Source organism: Spinacia oleracea, chromosome 6 (assembly GCF_020520425.1).
Source record: "Spinacia oleracea cultivar Varoflay chromosome 6, BTI_SOV_V1, whole genome shotgun sequence".
NCBI classification, from domain to species: Eukaryota; Viridiplantae; Streptophyta; class Magnoliopsida; order Caryophyllales; family Amaranthaceae; genus Spinacia; species Spinacia oleracea.
In genome coordinates, this window is record NC_079492.1 from 146,844,683 (window position 1) to 146,860,492 (window position 15,810).

The window sequence follows — 15,810 nt, forward strand, 5'->3', positions numbered from 1 at the left end:
TTGAGTGATATATTATCCATTATTAATATAACGATTTGACTAAAATATTACTAATTTAGAATAATTATTATTACGTTGTATCTATTATTGCCATAATTTATAAACTAAATTTTATTTCCATACATAAATAGTTTATAAATAAAGGTAGAGAATAGAATAAAATAAAATAAAATAGATACACTTTTTTCGGGAAAGTGGTTTTTGGCGGAAAAAAATCGCACCAGGAATTAACACGTGTCATTTCTGATGTCTGTTTTAGTATATAGTACTCCCTCCATTTCTTTTTGATCTTCCTGTTTCTATAAATGTCGTTCCTATTTGATCTTCCTGTTTCTATTTTGGGACATGACTTTTTACCATAAATTTCCCCACCATCCCTTATTTAATTCATTCACATTTCCCTATTCTCCCACCCAACCCCACTTTTATGATTTTTTATTACTTTCATAAAAATATCTTCTCCCTCCTTCATTTCTTTATTACTTTCTTCATTTATTTATTATTTTCTCTTACACCCAATTATTACTCTTACGCCCAATCATTAAAAGATTTCAGTTTCTTAATTTCCACCCAAAACTCCAAACAGGAAAATAAAAAAGAAACGGAGGGAGTAATAGACAGGCGAGTAAAATATAATTGGACCGGAAATTGAAAATATACTGAGATGCAAGTGAAAAAACTGGCGGGCAACCACCAAGAAAGACGGCCCCCCAACTCCAAACCAGCCAACCCCAACCCAGTTACCGAACCCAGAAGCGTCACTTTCTCTGACATCATATAAACCCAGAACCGCCACGCGTCACTGCATTTTCATTCTCTCTCTTCCCAATTTTTTGCGAAGAAAGCTGAATTCTCTCTCCTCCTCCTTCTCTTCCTCCTCCTTCTCAAGCATAGTCTTAAAAACTTCGGCTGAAATTCAATTCAAAAAAATTAAAAAAAAAACTTAGGTTGAAATTTTTGGAGAGGAGAAATCTATAATTAGTTTCGCTCCCTTTCTCTTGGACGAGAGTTTGATCCGCCATTTTCGCACCTTCGCATCTTAATGTCAGTTTTTTTTTTTTTTTTCATTTCTTCATCTTTCGCGCTTTTCTCTCTAATTTGTTTCGATTTTTTCTGATTTTTCGTCGAAATTTTTTGATGAATTTGAACAGGTTTTCCTGGAATTGTTGTTGATAGGGTTTGAAAGAATTGATTTAATGGTGGTTTCAACCATGAATGTCACTAGTAAACTGTTGATCTCTGTTCATCCGGAAGAGCTCAAATTTCAATGTATTTTATCTCTCCTCTTTTTTAGTCGATTTTAATTTCAGTTTTTATTTTGTGTTGAATGCGGTCGCTTTTATTAAATTGCTCTTTAATTTGTGGCGTTTGTGTTTGATTTTGTTGCTCGATTTGGCTTGTATTTGTTATTGTATTGATTAGTTGGGTATTTATTCAAGTTAACAACGTAATGCTGCTATGACTGTTTCAGTTGGGGATGTTTTACAATGTGAGTATTTATTTTTGATAGATTGTTGTTTATTGAAGTGATGAGCATTTGAATGACCTTTTTTGATTATCTGCTGTCACGATGCTCGGTTGAGAATATGTGTTGTAATTCGACCTACGATAATCATTTGGTGTTAGGGTTGGATTATGTGATTGTTTGATGTAAGGATTGTGTCATAGGATTGCCATGAAACTGTGGAGGTAGGTATGAGAAATTGTTTTGCTAAGGGAAGGTTGCCCAAAAGATAAAGAGATTTAGAGAAACTGACCAAGGCGGTCTTCGAGACCAGACAATTGGCCTTTTGAAGTTGAATAGTGCTCCCTCCGTCCCTGAATAATAGGCACAGTTGATTTGAAGTAATTGGTAATTCTCCTACTCATTGTAGGTTATCAGTAAAGGTAATATGGACAAGTTGTAACGTTTTCCGAGAGAAATTTAGAAAGTAGATTTTTTTTTTTTTTAAACAATCTAAAACAGAAAGATATCCTATTGTTACTGGCAAAAGGAGTAACTTGTATCGACGAGTGGTTTTAGAATGTAGCAACCAAGCTATACTTGACTATTACAATGTAATCCAATTAACCTCTTCATGCTTTTCAAATATCGGAATAGAAGGCACAAAAGTCAGTAGAAGGCTACCAAGGTGTTTTCCTTTTTCCTCCCCTTTTGGAGCAGGGGAGGTGGCGTGTGTAATATGTTCTCTTAGCTTCTCCATTTCTTGATTAATATCTTTTTAAGGTTGTGTTCACAGTTTGAGAAGTTAGTCATTGTATTGACTACCAAAACTGATAAATAATGTTGCATCAAAGTTACAATGAAGCAATTTTCCATTGCTTTTTAAAGTCACATGTAATAATGCATATGCAAAGATAGTTAAGTCCTGAGCTAATGAGGAATGGAAGGAGTGACTTTACCCTCCATATTTGGTCTGTGACTTACTGATTGTTTGGGACTGTTGTCTCTCTGCTGTTCTTTAGTGCTGTGAATTACGGAGTATGTAGAATACTAGAATGTTAACATTTGATATACTTTTTATGGAGCTAATTAGGATCTGAGATTTGGTTGGGATCGGTTTAAGGATCTATGGGACTCCACTTTTAAAGGAGGTTCTTGAACAGTTGAACCTTTAGATTGAAGAAATGTAATTTAAGAACTTTGAATGTACAATTTGAAATGAACATACTTGGAAAACAAAAAAACTATAGACAGTAGATTTGTGCTGCTGGAAACATACTTAGAATAATACTTCACAGTTTTAGTGTAGGATCAGAGCTTGAGCTTGTTGTTTAAGAAAAATGGATTTCAAGACTTTAACCAACTAACAAGCTAGCTAACATCCACATTATGGAGTGTATAGTTTGTTGGAAGACTTTGCAATCATTTAAATTGAGATGTAGTATGAAGTACAGCGAAGCATCAAACTTTTCATTGTGCCCCACACATGGCAGTTGGCTATCTTGTCCTGTTTAATTTTCTGTTAGACCCTGGAAATCACTAGACTGAACTACTTCTTTTGGATAATAGAAAGGGATCTTTTGTATTGCTGCAAATGAAATATTACGTCAACGAGATATGTAGAAGTCAGTAGTTATTTGGATCACATGCTTTCTGATCTTCACCTGGACCTTGTTTTGAGTAGGTAAGACAAATTAATTACTCAGGTAATGAGAGATTTTGCTAAGCCCACATTTGATGAAACTCGTATGTACTGTTTGGAGGGAGATCTTTCATATCTTTTGAGATCCACCCTACAACATGGGATCAAAAAGCCAAAATAAGTTATTTTAGCCCTTATAAAAAGAAAACAGATTCTTGAACCCCTATTACGCAGTAATGGTTTATTCCAAGCGAACCAGTAGCAAAGTGGTTGAAAGCAGTCTGTCGGTATCAGCCCTGGGCCTCCTGGCGGCCTGCACAAGCCTTTTTCCCTTCTTTCCAATTTAGTATAAGCAATATATTGTGACCGACACCATACTTTCCCAAACATCATTCGTAGCCAAATCTGATAATGCGCTTGTTTTTTTCACCAGGTATCTTCTTTTTTCTTTTGGCTAACAAGCCGGAGTAACAAATCAGTGAAAGACTGTTGTGTTAGCATTAGGAAGATAAAGAGAAGAAGATTTTGTGGCAGAAACCAGTTCATCTTCCCTTGGTTCTTTTTCTGGATAAATCCATAGAATAGATCATAACCTGAACCCCCTGGTCTTTGGGAGAGTTGTTTAGCACATGCTGCAGTTTTTTTTCTTTTAACTTGAATTCTCTCTCTTTTGGTGATGGGTATAGTGCTGGAGTTTTTCTATGAAAATCCAAAATTCGACTTAAGATACAGTCAATCGTTTATCTTTTTACTGTGGCTGTAGCTAAGGGCAGAATTAGGTACCATCATGTTAAAATACATGGCAAAAATATTCTTTTAAGTAGAGTGATTTTGTAGTGCTTTGCAAACAACTGATTATGTCTTTGCAGTACCTAGATTTTGAAGATGAACCTTTTAAAGTAATATCTATATTTGAAGAGAATCGCATGCGTAATTTGGCTTTGCTTTACTATTGTTAGTGAGGAGTCAGACTGCTGTAAGCCTGCAACTATTAATAATCGAGTCTTGGTCTTAGTCACGTCTTGCTAATTTGTTATCTTTTCAACAGTTGAGCTAGAAAAGCAAAGCTTTTGTGACCTGAAAGTTACTAACAACACAGACCAGAATGTTGCTTTCAAGGTAAACTGGCTCCTTAAAATATTACTACATGCTCCATTTGTTCAAAGTTTTAAGGTCAAACTTTTCTAATTCTGACCAATAGTTCACTAAATAGTTTGTGTAATAACCAACTTAGAATGTAAAAGTTACTGTTATTCTATTCTTTTACATAAAAACAAAAATCAAGAAATTATACTCAACATATTTTCTTAAGTGGTAATAGTTTATCTAGAAATATATGAGTATCCATTTTAAACAAAGCAGGCCAAAGGGCGCAGTAATTTTCTTATGCAGCATCTGAGTTTTACTGTCCTTTTCCAGGTCAAGACCACTTCCCCCAAGAGATACTACGTACGGCCCAACACTGGTGTTTTACATCCTTGGGATTCATGTGTCATAAGAGGTAATAATGCCTCTTACTTGTAAAGTTTATACTCGTATAAAAGAGTCCAATTTCAGGTCAAAAGTTACATTACCTGGTGGTTTCTTGCTGGCAATGATCAGAAAATCCTCACTTAGTGTACTGGACGTGTTTAGCTATTGGTAGTTCGGTACTCTCATACTCATGAAAGTATCTAATTTTGCGTGTGAGCATGCTACTCTGTTTGCTATGGGGTCTTTGAAGTTTGTTTCATGAACATTGATAGGCTATTATAGCCTTTGCCAAAAGTTATCTGCTTAACTTGGAACTCTCTCATGTTCTCGTACCAAAATGAATGTGTGGCCTTTCACAACACAGATTGTCTACATTTTCAGGAAGTTTTTTTGTTTTTTATTGAAGCTTTTCACAAATGTTAAGTGCCGAAGTGATAAGTTCACGATCTGGAAATGAGGTTTTTTTAGATGATGCGATCATTGGCCGTATTTCCCTAAGATGGCATTTCTGGAAAATAATCTCGTTTCAATAGGTTCATGAACATATTGTTTTTTGGATTGGATTGATAAGCATGGCTCATGTCTCCAGGATTTTGGTGTTATTAACTGCCACTGTTTTTTACCTGAAACGTAAAACTTTATTGATTTTTGGAAATAATGATATTGCAGTCACTCTCCAGGCTCAACAAGAATATCCTCCAGATATGCAATGCAAGGATAAATTTCTTCTTCAAAGCACAATAGTGTCTGCAAATAGTGAAGTGGATGATCTTCCACAAGATACTGTAAGAAAACTATTGGGTACCGTTTTCCTAACATAACAGGCTGAAACATGTTTATCATAGCTGATTTATCAATGTGTGAATATTATTTAGTTTAACAAGGATAGTGGAAGGACAATTGAGGAATGCAAACTTAAGGTTGTCTACGTCTCTTCAAACTCAGCTCAGGGTGATGCAGATGAGGACTCGGTTATCAAGCTTGGAAAAGGTTTAAATGTGAGTTCATAGTCATTTAATTGCACTGTTATTTCTGTGCTCCTTTATGACTTCCTTTCAAAGATGACCCTTTTTATGGTGGCGCTGATGTCGCTCCACATTGTATCTCCAGTTTTCTTAACTGCTGTTTATTGCTTACATATTCTTAATTTTCTTTTATAGCAATTATATAATATATCATCTTTTTCTTTCTACATTTCAGGCTCAGGGCAATTCAAGTGTTGAAGATGTAAGTTACTATCTTAAAGCGTGTTAGTGTTCCTTGTTTTCTTTTGGCGTGGCTATTGTTGACATACATGGTTGAAACTTTAATATTTTTTGTACACTGCTTTCATTAAGGATACAACAGAATCACATAGTAGTAGTAGTAGTTTCAGAAATAGATAGCTCACAGCTTTACGAGGATGAAATAAGTTTTATTAAGATGGAATTAAATAGGTGGTCCGCTGCTTTTTCTTTATGGGAGGGTGTTCTCCTGGGCGCATGATCTCATATAGCTACCCTGACTTGCATTTATGTATGGACCACATGATAAAACAACAACTAGAATACTATTATGAACCAAACTCATTTCCAGCCTCACTTTTGTCCCCTTTTGCTTACTTCCTCTCTCTTTCTCTCCCTTGGACAGAAACAGATTTTGCAGCGCGTAAAAGAAGAAAGAGATTTAGCTGTTCGACAAACACAGCAACTCCAACAGGAACTGGTAAGCATTCAACTTTCTTTTGATATGCTGTATCTATTTGTGCAATTGTGTCGTCACTTTTTGTACCTCCTATATGGTACATGTTACACCTCAAGTTAAAATGAGGACAAAACATGCCTTCTTGAGACTAGATTAAGATGTTGCATGAGGCATGTGTTTGGATGTATTGTCTAAAAACAAGCCTGTCATGTCTTCCCCTTATTGGGGTCTTGTGATGTGGAACCATCTTCATTGGGCCAGTTGAGCTTCAAGTAATTCGAAACAACAGTTTTCGAGGTTGATATACCCTGATTTGTTGCTTGAATCCCAAAACTGCATGTTATGCAGTCAATCAACATCAAACATAGTTTCCCCGCTCTCCTAGTATAGAATAGTAAGAGATAAGGCTGCGTATTTACTTATCACGGGATGCCGGATTCCATCTTGTGTGACAATAGGGACGCTTGGTGACTTATCACGGGATGCCGGATTCCATCTTGTCTGACAATAGGGACGCTTGGTGATGGCGGTTTGTTAACAAGAAACTTTACTTTTTGGCTTGTCTTAAAAGTTTCATGTTACTTCTAGGCAGTTATATGGCATATATGATCAAATGATTGGTGTTGAGTATTGACGTTAGATCAAACCTATGCAATCGTATAATGCTATAATCTCTTAACCATTCTCCATTTGCATAAAGCTTGCTCAATTGAATTTAAAGTACTTACAATGCATGTTGTAGGGTGGGCCCTGAGCCACTGGCCCTATAAGTATTTCAGTATCTGATGCGGGAACTTATTATGTGGTGATAAGCATTGTCAATTTTAGTTCTGGAACTTATAACTTAGAAACACCTAAGCTGAAGACTTAAATTTTTTCAAATTATGTTATCGTTCCAGTTGTTTTTAACTAGGCGGTAAAAAAATGTTCCAAAACATTTACAAATTTTGGTGGATACAAATGGCTGTTTGTTCGGTATTCTATGTTGCCGTAACTGATGTGATTATACTTCGTATCAAAAGCAAAAAGATGTTAATTGACTTAGTCTTGCTGAGATAGATAATTTGATGCATGAACCAGAGAGAAATTCTTAGATGTGACACAAAAATTAAGGTTACAAAACTATAACCAACCCCCTCATATATATATTTTTTCTATAGCAGCCTAATAGTTTAGGCACACGAATTAATCTTCTCATCCGTAATGAAGTATCTGAACATCGAGCAGGTTTAAAATTGAGTTGATTACTAATATAGCTCTTTTTCGGGTTGATTCAGGAAATGTGGAAGAGACGCAGACAGCGCAAAAGTAACTCCGGCTTCTCGTGCAAATTCTCTGTTTTTGTGGCAATGATAGGAATCATGCTCGGCATCCTGTTAAAACTATCTCTGTCTTCTTCACCTACTACAGCATAGTTGTCTTCATCAGTGCAGGAACACAAATTCTTGTTTGTATCACGAGCTAGCTACGGTTTTTACCTAAGTCTTCCCAGTCCCGTCTTCTTCTCTCGGGGAAGTCCTTGCTTACTGTATATTGTTCATCAAAATTTGTTTTTACTGTACGCTTTCCCCACCCCCCCCCCCCCCCCCCCTTGATGTGTATCTTCTCCCCTTATATGTTAAATAGGATACTTTTGGTGGCTAAAGGTTCGAATGATTCAATTGGAAAACATTGTGACTTTGGGTTTCTTGTTTTTTCTTTTGCTTCCTATCCGTATAACATTCAATGCTTTGAAACATAATTTCGAAATATATAAACATAGCAAAACAGGAATCTCGGCCTCTCGGGTTTAATTGAAATGAAATACAGGGTGTATCGTTTGTGTTGAGTTGAAATATGCTTGGTAAAGGACTAAAGGGATATACCAATTCATGGATTGCAATTTGCATTGCTCAAAGGTTATTTTCATTGTGTACCATTATCTATGATCCACACATTGCACCTCAGACCAATTATAAATAAATGTTTTACAAAAGTTACTGAAATCGAAAAATAAAATTACATAGCCTAGTGTGATTTTGAACTAGCGGTTTAGGCTCCGTTCGATTCCACTTATTTTGTCTGAACTTATCTAAATTGAAAACAACTTACTTTCCCTGAAATAAACCTTTTTTTTGACGAGGGGAAGAACAATATCCATTAATAATAAGCCATAAGGCATCTACAATGATAAAAAAGATCTGCATACCACAGATTCAAAGAAAATACATAATTATTACAATCAAAACAATTACTATTCTGCATCCTAAAGCACAGTACTCCACCGCTTCTAGCTTGATGCGAGCAGTGATTTTCGATGATTTCACATCTTTCCAAATAGACCCAAATAAATTGGGAACAACTTAATAATAAATTAGAAACAAATCAACAGAAAAGAAGCCAAAACAAGAAAACATGAAAAGCAAGAAGAAGGGTCGAAAATAGTTTAATTTCCGAAGAAATTAGACTACATCCGGCCTAAACGTTCAAGAAAATTAAAACCTAAAAGATGAAAGAGAAGAGAGAAAAAGGAGAGGGAGAGGGAGGAGCGGCGACTAATTGGCACAAAGCTTGAAATAATCCCCTGAAATAAACTTTATTTGTGTGTGAACGTATGAAAAAATTAATTTTTATGAACTCGTATGACTTATCCGAACTTATTATCTCTAAAATGTCAAACAAAACAAACCTTAATTCGGATACGAATATATGATATTCGGTACGTGCTAAGTCATTTGTCATTCCTTTTAGAAGTTTTTTTTACAAGATTAAGTATTTATCAAAGGTATATCTCAATATCTCATTATGAGGTTAGACACTTAAAGGCAGGGCTCGAATGCATGATAAAAAATTAGAGATAGTAACAACGAAATTTCACCACCATAACTTTTTAACTTAATCAGCCGTAAAAAAAAAAAAAGCTCAGCTCCTGATTAATACAAAGTACGGCATTATATAGCAGAAGCTAGGAGCTCCACATATTCAGGAAAGCGGGATAAAACATCTGGATAAAAATGAAAAGAAAGCTCAAGTACAAATAATTTTGGTCAAAACATTCAATAGACAATTAGAGAGAGATTCAAAATGTACGAAATACCCATATCAACAAAAGAACATAGTACCAAAAATTCATTCAAACTACTAGGTTTAAGATACGATTACTCCACTACTGTATCCAAATATCTACAGGTTATGTGACGAACATCAGCAACATCAGACTACTCTTTACTCTTAAGTTTTCCAACAAGATTAAAACCGTTACAACTATAACGCAGAGTTCATAGATTTAGGAATTAGAGAGAACGCGCTGAATCCACAAGCTCGATGGTGGTGATGAAGCACGTCAAATTAATCACTTCTCTTCTTCTTCTTCTTGTTCTCCTTTTCCATCGTATTCTTGATCTGTAAGAAAATGATACATTGTTAGCTCGTCAGGAAACCATGAAAAAACACAACAATTACAAATAACCAACAAGTTCCCAAGAACAAAAACAGTCACATTATCATCAATTCTCACTACACAATACAAGTTTCTAAAACAGATGGTTCTTCTACCTTTTTCTATTCTTTTTCATTTTAAGTTAGATGTAAACCACATTATTTTCTGCAATATGAATACGACAGGGGTTATGAGAAACTTACCAAGATGATTAAGATCCTGACAAATAAACCAACAAAGTCAACGAAGAGTGTCATAGCATGCTTTACATAGTCCAAGTCTCCAGAGTAAGCCTTCTCAATGATCATTTGCGTGTTGAACACAATATAACCCACGACAAGAAGAAGACCAAAATACAGCTGCAGCAACACAACATTAAAAAAAAACCATCATTACACGCTTTCAAGTTTTAACAGGAGTGGAAGAACCCCCAACAAAATATAGCCCGCAAAAAGCCAGCGCCCAACAAAAACAATGAACTACTATTGGTATTGGACAAAGTAGTATTACTCGCAAAGAAACATTTATTCTATACATGATCACACCCTTTGACTCATATATTTATAAGAGAATGAAAAACCTCAAACAATATACGGAGTAGCTCTTTATTGTTAGTAATTAACGTCAAAGAAAGCACAACTGTGAAGTGATTTCCCATGTACCAACTTAGGCATTTCCAATATTTCAGGTTAAATCATCAAAGAGACAACACAACTCTCAAATACTCGATTGGAAAATGAGTAGTATCGTAATAAATCCAAACACTTGCACCCATGTTTATTTATCCAGTAATGAAATATATGGTTGATCGTTTGTTGGTATACAAGATATCATACCTCGAACGTGAACAATGCTGTTTTTCCTCCAAAGAGGGAAGAAGCAAAGTGCAGCCAGAGTAGGATGGACATGCCAGATGAAAGCAAAGACCCCAAGTAGAGGTACTCCCTACGCCTTGCAAACATCGCAGCTGCAGAAAAGCATCCAAATGCTATTGCACAACCCACAAATGCAGAAACCAAAAGGCTGCAACACCAACCATACACAAATATCAAAAATGAACAAATCGCAACAATTTCTTAGGAAGGATGTTCTATAACATTGCTCTATAGGGGAACCAAAACTTCAGTTCATAATAAAAGTAACTCAAAAAAAAATCTAAATATATAACTATGTTATAGCAAGCAGCAATAAAACAGCAATACCAACAACATATAAGAGGTTAACTAGCCTCTCAAACAGGATCAAAACATCTGTAGAAATAACATACCACTCAAGCAACTTAAATAAGAAGTCACAATCAAATCAGTAAAATTCAAGTATTCAACTAGGAAATTCCACCATCATACCTTGAATCAATCTGAATGGCCAAGTCAATAAGAGGACCAATAGATGCTCCTTGAAATGCAGCGAACGCCATCAACAGCCCAACCCTTTTTTTCTGTTTGCCAAACAAAGAAGAGTTAGTAACTAAACATTTTCCAGAGTACACTGAACACAACAAGATTAAAAAATATAGATTACCTCCTCATGTGGAGGGGTGAAATGTATCCAAACCATGCAGCCCAGACAAGCCAAAGTTGTCAAGAGACCACCAAAATTCCATAGAATATGCAGATATGAACCAAGTGCAGCTACAACCAAGGCCCAGCATAATGTCAAGTATACCTGAATTCAAAGGTTGAAACCATTATAATAATTTGATGAACAGCATCACTAATATAACAAGGACAAAATATAAGAAAATGCATCACCGATCTCTAGTTATATTTCCAAGCATATAGGGGAACCACAAAGTATACTTCGTGTAGACGAGATTCGACCCTAAGCTAGCAGCGACTAGGCATACACTCAAAAAGATGAACTCCACAAAATCAATGAATTAGGGTTTCCCTCTTTGTGCACACAACTACCTATTTGATAAACTCATTTGCACTTGAGCGACTGATTGTCTACATAAACCGGATTTTTATCAGAAACCGCACTTTTTGGTTGACTAATGCATAAAACGAGTGGTCTTATTCTTATATACCCCATGCGAGAGGAGAACTACAGATATTAACATACTTATACAACGTCGAAATTGGGACATCACAAAGGTAATATTAAGATTCATTCAAGAATTTAATAATATTTCACTAAGAATGCAATAAATAATGGTAATTATGCCTTGTAATCATACTTTTGGAAATAATTAAGAACAAACGAAATAAGCAACGCATAATTAAAAGCTGTTTAATCATCAACGCACAATCATCCTCGGAATCTACATTAACAAATTACAAAATAAACTACCTAATCATGCCAATTAACCTGAAAAAATCAAAATCAATAAACCCTAATTTTCGGCATGAAAATCAAGAAACTCAATTCAATTGTACCACAAATTTCAAAAAACAAATCCAAACAAGATATAAAATATCTAAAATAATACAAAGTCTAACCCTAATTTCAAGTCAATCAACAAATTGAAAACCAAATTCCACGGAAAAGAGGAGAGAGAGTAGAATACCTGCTTGAGATGCGACTGAACGGCAGGAGAAATCTCACTAAGATTCTTGAATGCGTTGAAATTCCAAGAACTTCCAAAACGAGATTGCGACGATTGGAAGAAGGACTCCATTAGTTTCTCTCTCTTACTTCTCTCTCCTCGCTTTGAATTTGTTTTCGAAGGGCAACTATTTTTCCTTTTTTTTCTTTTTCTTCTGTAACAAGATGAAGATAATATTCGTTCAGAAATGTGGAAAATGGATATTTATACGGATTGTTTGGCGGGTTGCCGTGCTTTTCCTGGAAATTTCTGATTGTTTCGTATGACGAATTTACCCTTATCTTGAGAGTACGGAAATACGGAATAGTTTGTTGGGAAGGGTATTGTAGGAAGAATGAGTAGTCAAGATTCTAGAATGATCTCAAAAAACTTAGAGAGTCAACGAACATTTTAAAAATAAAAAGACTTTGCGACGAAGTAATGCAATTCCTCTTATCGTTCTCTTATTGACATAGCAGAACCTATTAGAGATTGCCAACTCAGCAGCAGTGACATGCGGTAGTTTTTTTTTAAAACAAACTTTGTTTTTGTTATCTACTACTCGTACTCCGTAGAACGTAAAGATGGATGTGAATCGGGTCGGATTTTGGGCCTGTGGGCCTAACTGGTCTGGCCCGTGGCATGCCCATATTGTATCGGCTCGGCTCGGGTATAAAAGTTTAAACAAGGGCTTGGCCAGCCCGAACCCACGGACTTTTTGTGCCCGGTTGGGCCGGTCCGTCGTGTCTAAGGCTAATTCTAATAAATTTAGCGTGTTTGGTAGTGTCGGGTCGAGTGGTGGTGTGCCTTGTCGTGTTTTTCCAAAAAATTAAGGCGTAGGCCCGGCCCACGACTTTGTGCCCGTGTAGAGCCGAGCTTTTTTCGTGCTCGTGCCGAGCCGGCCCACGACCGTCTTTACTAGGACGGGTGGTTATGTACTCGTCTTTTTATTTCTAATTTTATTGAGTTTGTGGTTTCAGTGAATATATTATTCAAATAGAGGTAGAATTTAAAGGTTAAAAGAATATGCAAATTAAATAGCGAATTAAAATTGGAAAATGTTGAATAGATAAATACGGAATAGTGTTAAAGGGGAGTTGGATACATTGGAAAATGTTGAATAAATAAATACAATAATATAAACTTGGTCCACATTAACTAAGTATGGATCAGGGAAATGGAGTAATTTGGTTAGGCAACATATGTAACTGTCATGTGACCAGTTATTTTGTGATTTTAAATAGTAACTATATGCGTATTACAGTGACTATGTGTTTTAAAAAGTTACTACTCCGTATATGTTTTGTAGTGCTTCTATGCGATTTGTGTCTAACCCACTTTATATAAGTTTTAATTTTTGTTTTTAAAATTTCCGATTTACATTCTGTTCATTTCACTCTCTTTATTCTCCTTACGCTTTTTAGATTTTTGCCCAAATTTCTAGGATTTGTTCTATTTTGTTCGATTTTCTTCGTAATTATCTTATAATTCTCATAATTGGGTCTATTAGATGTGAACAAAATGGAGGAAGTAGTAGATCAAGAAGGAGCTTCGTCGTTACCGAAACCGAATCAAAGATTTTACGCTCGTCTACAAATCATCGCAAGAAATTTGAGAGATCACGTCTCGGTTCGTTATTTTAAGTCTACTTTTATTTAAAATTGAAAATATTTGTTGTTTTGGATCATGCAATAGTAACACTTGTACTATTTTTCTTCTTTCTTAATGCTGGTTGTATGTACAAAAATATCGATCATCAATCACGACCACAATATTCAACAAAAAAATTTATTACTCCCTCTGTATTTATTTAAGGGATACACTTGTATTTTTCGGCCGTATTTATTTAAGAGATACACTTGCCATTTTTAGTAACTTATCAACCCCACTATCTAGTTAAATAATCTATCTACGCCCCATCCCCACCACCCATCCCCTAAAATGACATGGTCCCCACTTTTTACTTATTAAAATATCTACTCAACCCCATTTGTTTTATTAATTTATTTCATTCAATTTTTTTTCTTAATACATGTGCCCGACCAAGTGTATTTCTTAAATAAATACGGAGGGAGTATCATTTGTGTGTCCAACTCACCTCCCCTAAGACAATTGTTAACCATGTGCAAAAAAAATCACAATTTCTCTCTCTCTACCCACTTTCTCACTCATCATTTTTCCCATTTGAAACTTTTTTCCCCACCCCCCTCTTATCCATGAGCAAAAAATTCTCCCCACCCATCTTCTCTCCCGAGGTAGTCTACATCGTTGGTGGACAGCGACAAAAAGACCCATACCCACCCTAAAAAAAAAATGGAAAGATGGTCCACCCTTAAATAAATGTGTACAAGTGTTGCTAACTTGTTATATACTGTCATCGGTAATATAAGTATTGTCATTGTTATATATATACTGTCATTATTGTATTAAAATACTGTCACAATCACCAAAAAAAAAGGAAATTATGTATACAAGTGTAATGAAATAGAAAACGTAAAGGGAATACTTAAATGAATGGATAAAAGTGTTGCATATTAAATGAATGGTTAAAAGTATGTATACAAGTGTTATATAAGTATTATCATCGTTTACATAAATACTGTCATTGTTGTATTAAAATATTGTCATTGTTGTATCAATTACTGTCATATTGCCGATACTTAGTAATTTGTTTGACTTTTCAACTCATGTAGCGAAAATACAATTTTGCCCTGGGTATGGGGTCTTTTTGTCGCTGTCCACCAGCGATGTAGCATGCCTCCTTCTCTCCCCACCACTCCTCTCTCAATCATACCCCCATCACATTCTCCATCAACTATATACCTACCTTATTAATTTTAATTATACAATTATGTTCATTACTAAATATATTTTTATTAATTAATTCGTTTACGTAAATACTAAATTTATGTAATAATTAATTAAATTAAATACCAATTATCTTAGAAAATAAAAATAAAAATAAACAATAAATAATAATGAAAATTAGAGAGAGAAATAGATTTATTTTTTTGTCAAAATATATGAAAATGGATGTCAATTATAGATCTCGAAAAAATAAGACCGATGGTAATTTTTTATTTTTTATTTATTAATCAGAAAAGGCAAAAAATAGTTGTTGAAATATTAATGTTATACAATTTGAAAACAAAAATCTGATTGGTTAAACCCAAATGACCATGACACATGTCAGTGAGTCATTGGTCCCATTTGGAGAGGATTTTGGTGAGGGTTTTTCCATTTCTCACCGTGGCAATGGGATTTTTCATTTTGCACTCCTCAAGTGCAAATATTTCCCCACCATTAAGGCCCTGTTTAATTCACCTTATTTCTTCTGATCTGATCTGATCTGGTCTGAACTTATTTTTTCTGATCTGATATGATCTGAACTTATTTTTTCCGATCTAATTTGATCTGATCTGGTCTGATCTGATCTGATCTGATTCTTCATAACTAAGTTTAAACAAAAATCTATATTTATTAATATAAGCGACTTATGCGTAAAATAAATGTTACACAAATTTATAATATTGTTATTATTTATTTGACTTTGCTCATGATTTAACTACTTCTTATATTACATAGACCTAGACATGATCTAGATAGATGGGTTATGGTCTAGA

At 35.0% G+C, this 15,810-nt stretch overlaps 2 protein-coding genes across 3 annotated transcripts; one reads left to right on the top strand and one right to left on the bottom strand.

Moving 5' to 3' along the window:
• The first annotated feature begins 717 nt into the window (after nucleotides 1-717).
• LOC110781788 (vesicle-associated protein 2-1) lies at nucleotides 718-7,943 on the top strand. 2 transcript variants are annotated; one of them, XM_056833175.1, is made up of 9 exons: nucleotides 718-1,044; nucleotides 1,152-1,269; nucleotides 4,135-4,205; nucleotides 4,506-4,587; nucleotides 5,229-5,344; nucleotides 5,435-5,557; nucleotides 5,760-5,786; nucleotides 6,195-6,263; nucleotides 7,520-7,943. In XM_056833175.1, the coding sequence occupies exons 2-9, from the start codon at nucleotides 1,197-1,199 to the stop codon at nucleotides 7,655-7,657; spliced, it is 699 nt and encodes a 232-aa protein (XP_056689153.1). In that variant the 5' UTR covers nucleotides 718-1,044; nucleotides 1,152-1,196; the 3' UTR covers nucleotides 7,658-7,943. The 2 variants fall into 2 exon arrangements, with proteins under 2 accessions (XP_056689153.1, XP_021841535.1); XM_021985843.2 differs by having other exon boundaries at nucleotides 728-1,044; nucleotides 6,189-6,263.
• A 1,356-nt stretch (nucleotides 7,944-9,299) lies between these two features.
• Nucleotides 9,300-12,383, bottom strand: LOC110781787 (bax inhibitor 1). The gene is made up of 6 exons (XM_021985842.2): nucleotides 12,170-12,383; nucleotides 11,182-11,325; nucleotides 11,007-11,098; nucleotides 10,497-10,683; nucleotides 9,864-10,019; nucleotides 9,300-9,623 (listed from the first exon to the last, which is right to left on the bottom strand). The coding sequence occupies exons 1-6, from the start codon at nucleotides 12,278-12,280 to the stop codon at nucleotides 9,570-9,572; spliced, it is 744 nt and encodes a 247-aa protein (XP_021841534.1). The 5' UTR covers nucleotides 12,281-12,383; the 3' UTR covers nucleotides 9,300-9,569.
• Between the last annotated feature and the right edge of the window lie 3,427 nt (nucleotides 12,384-15,810).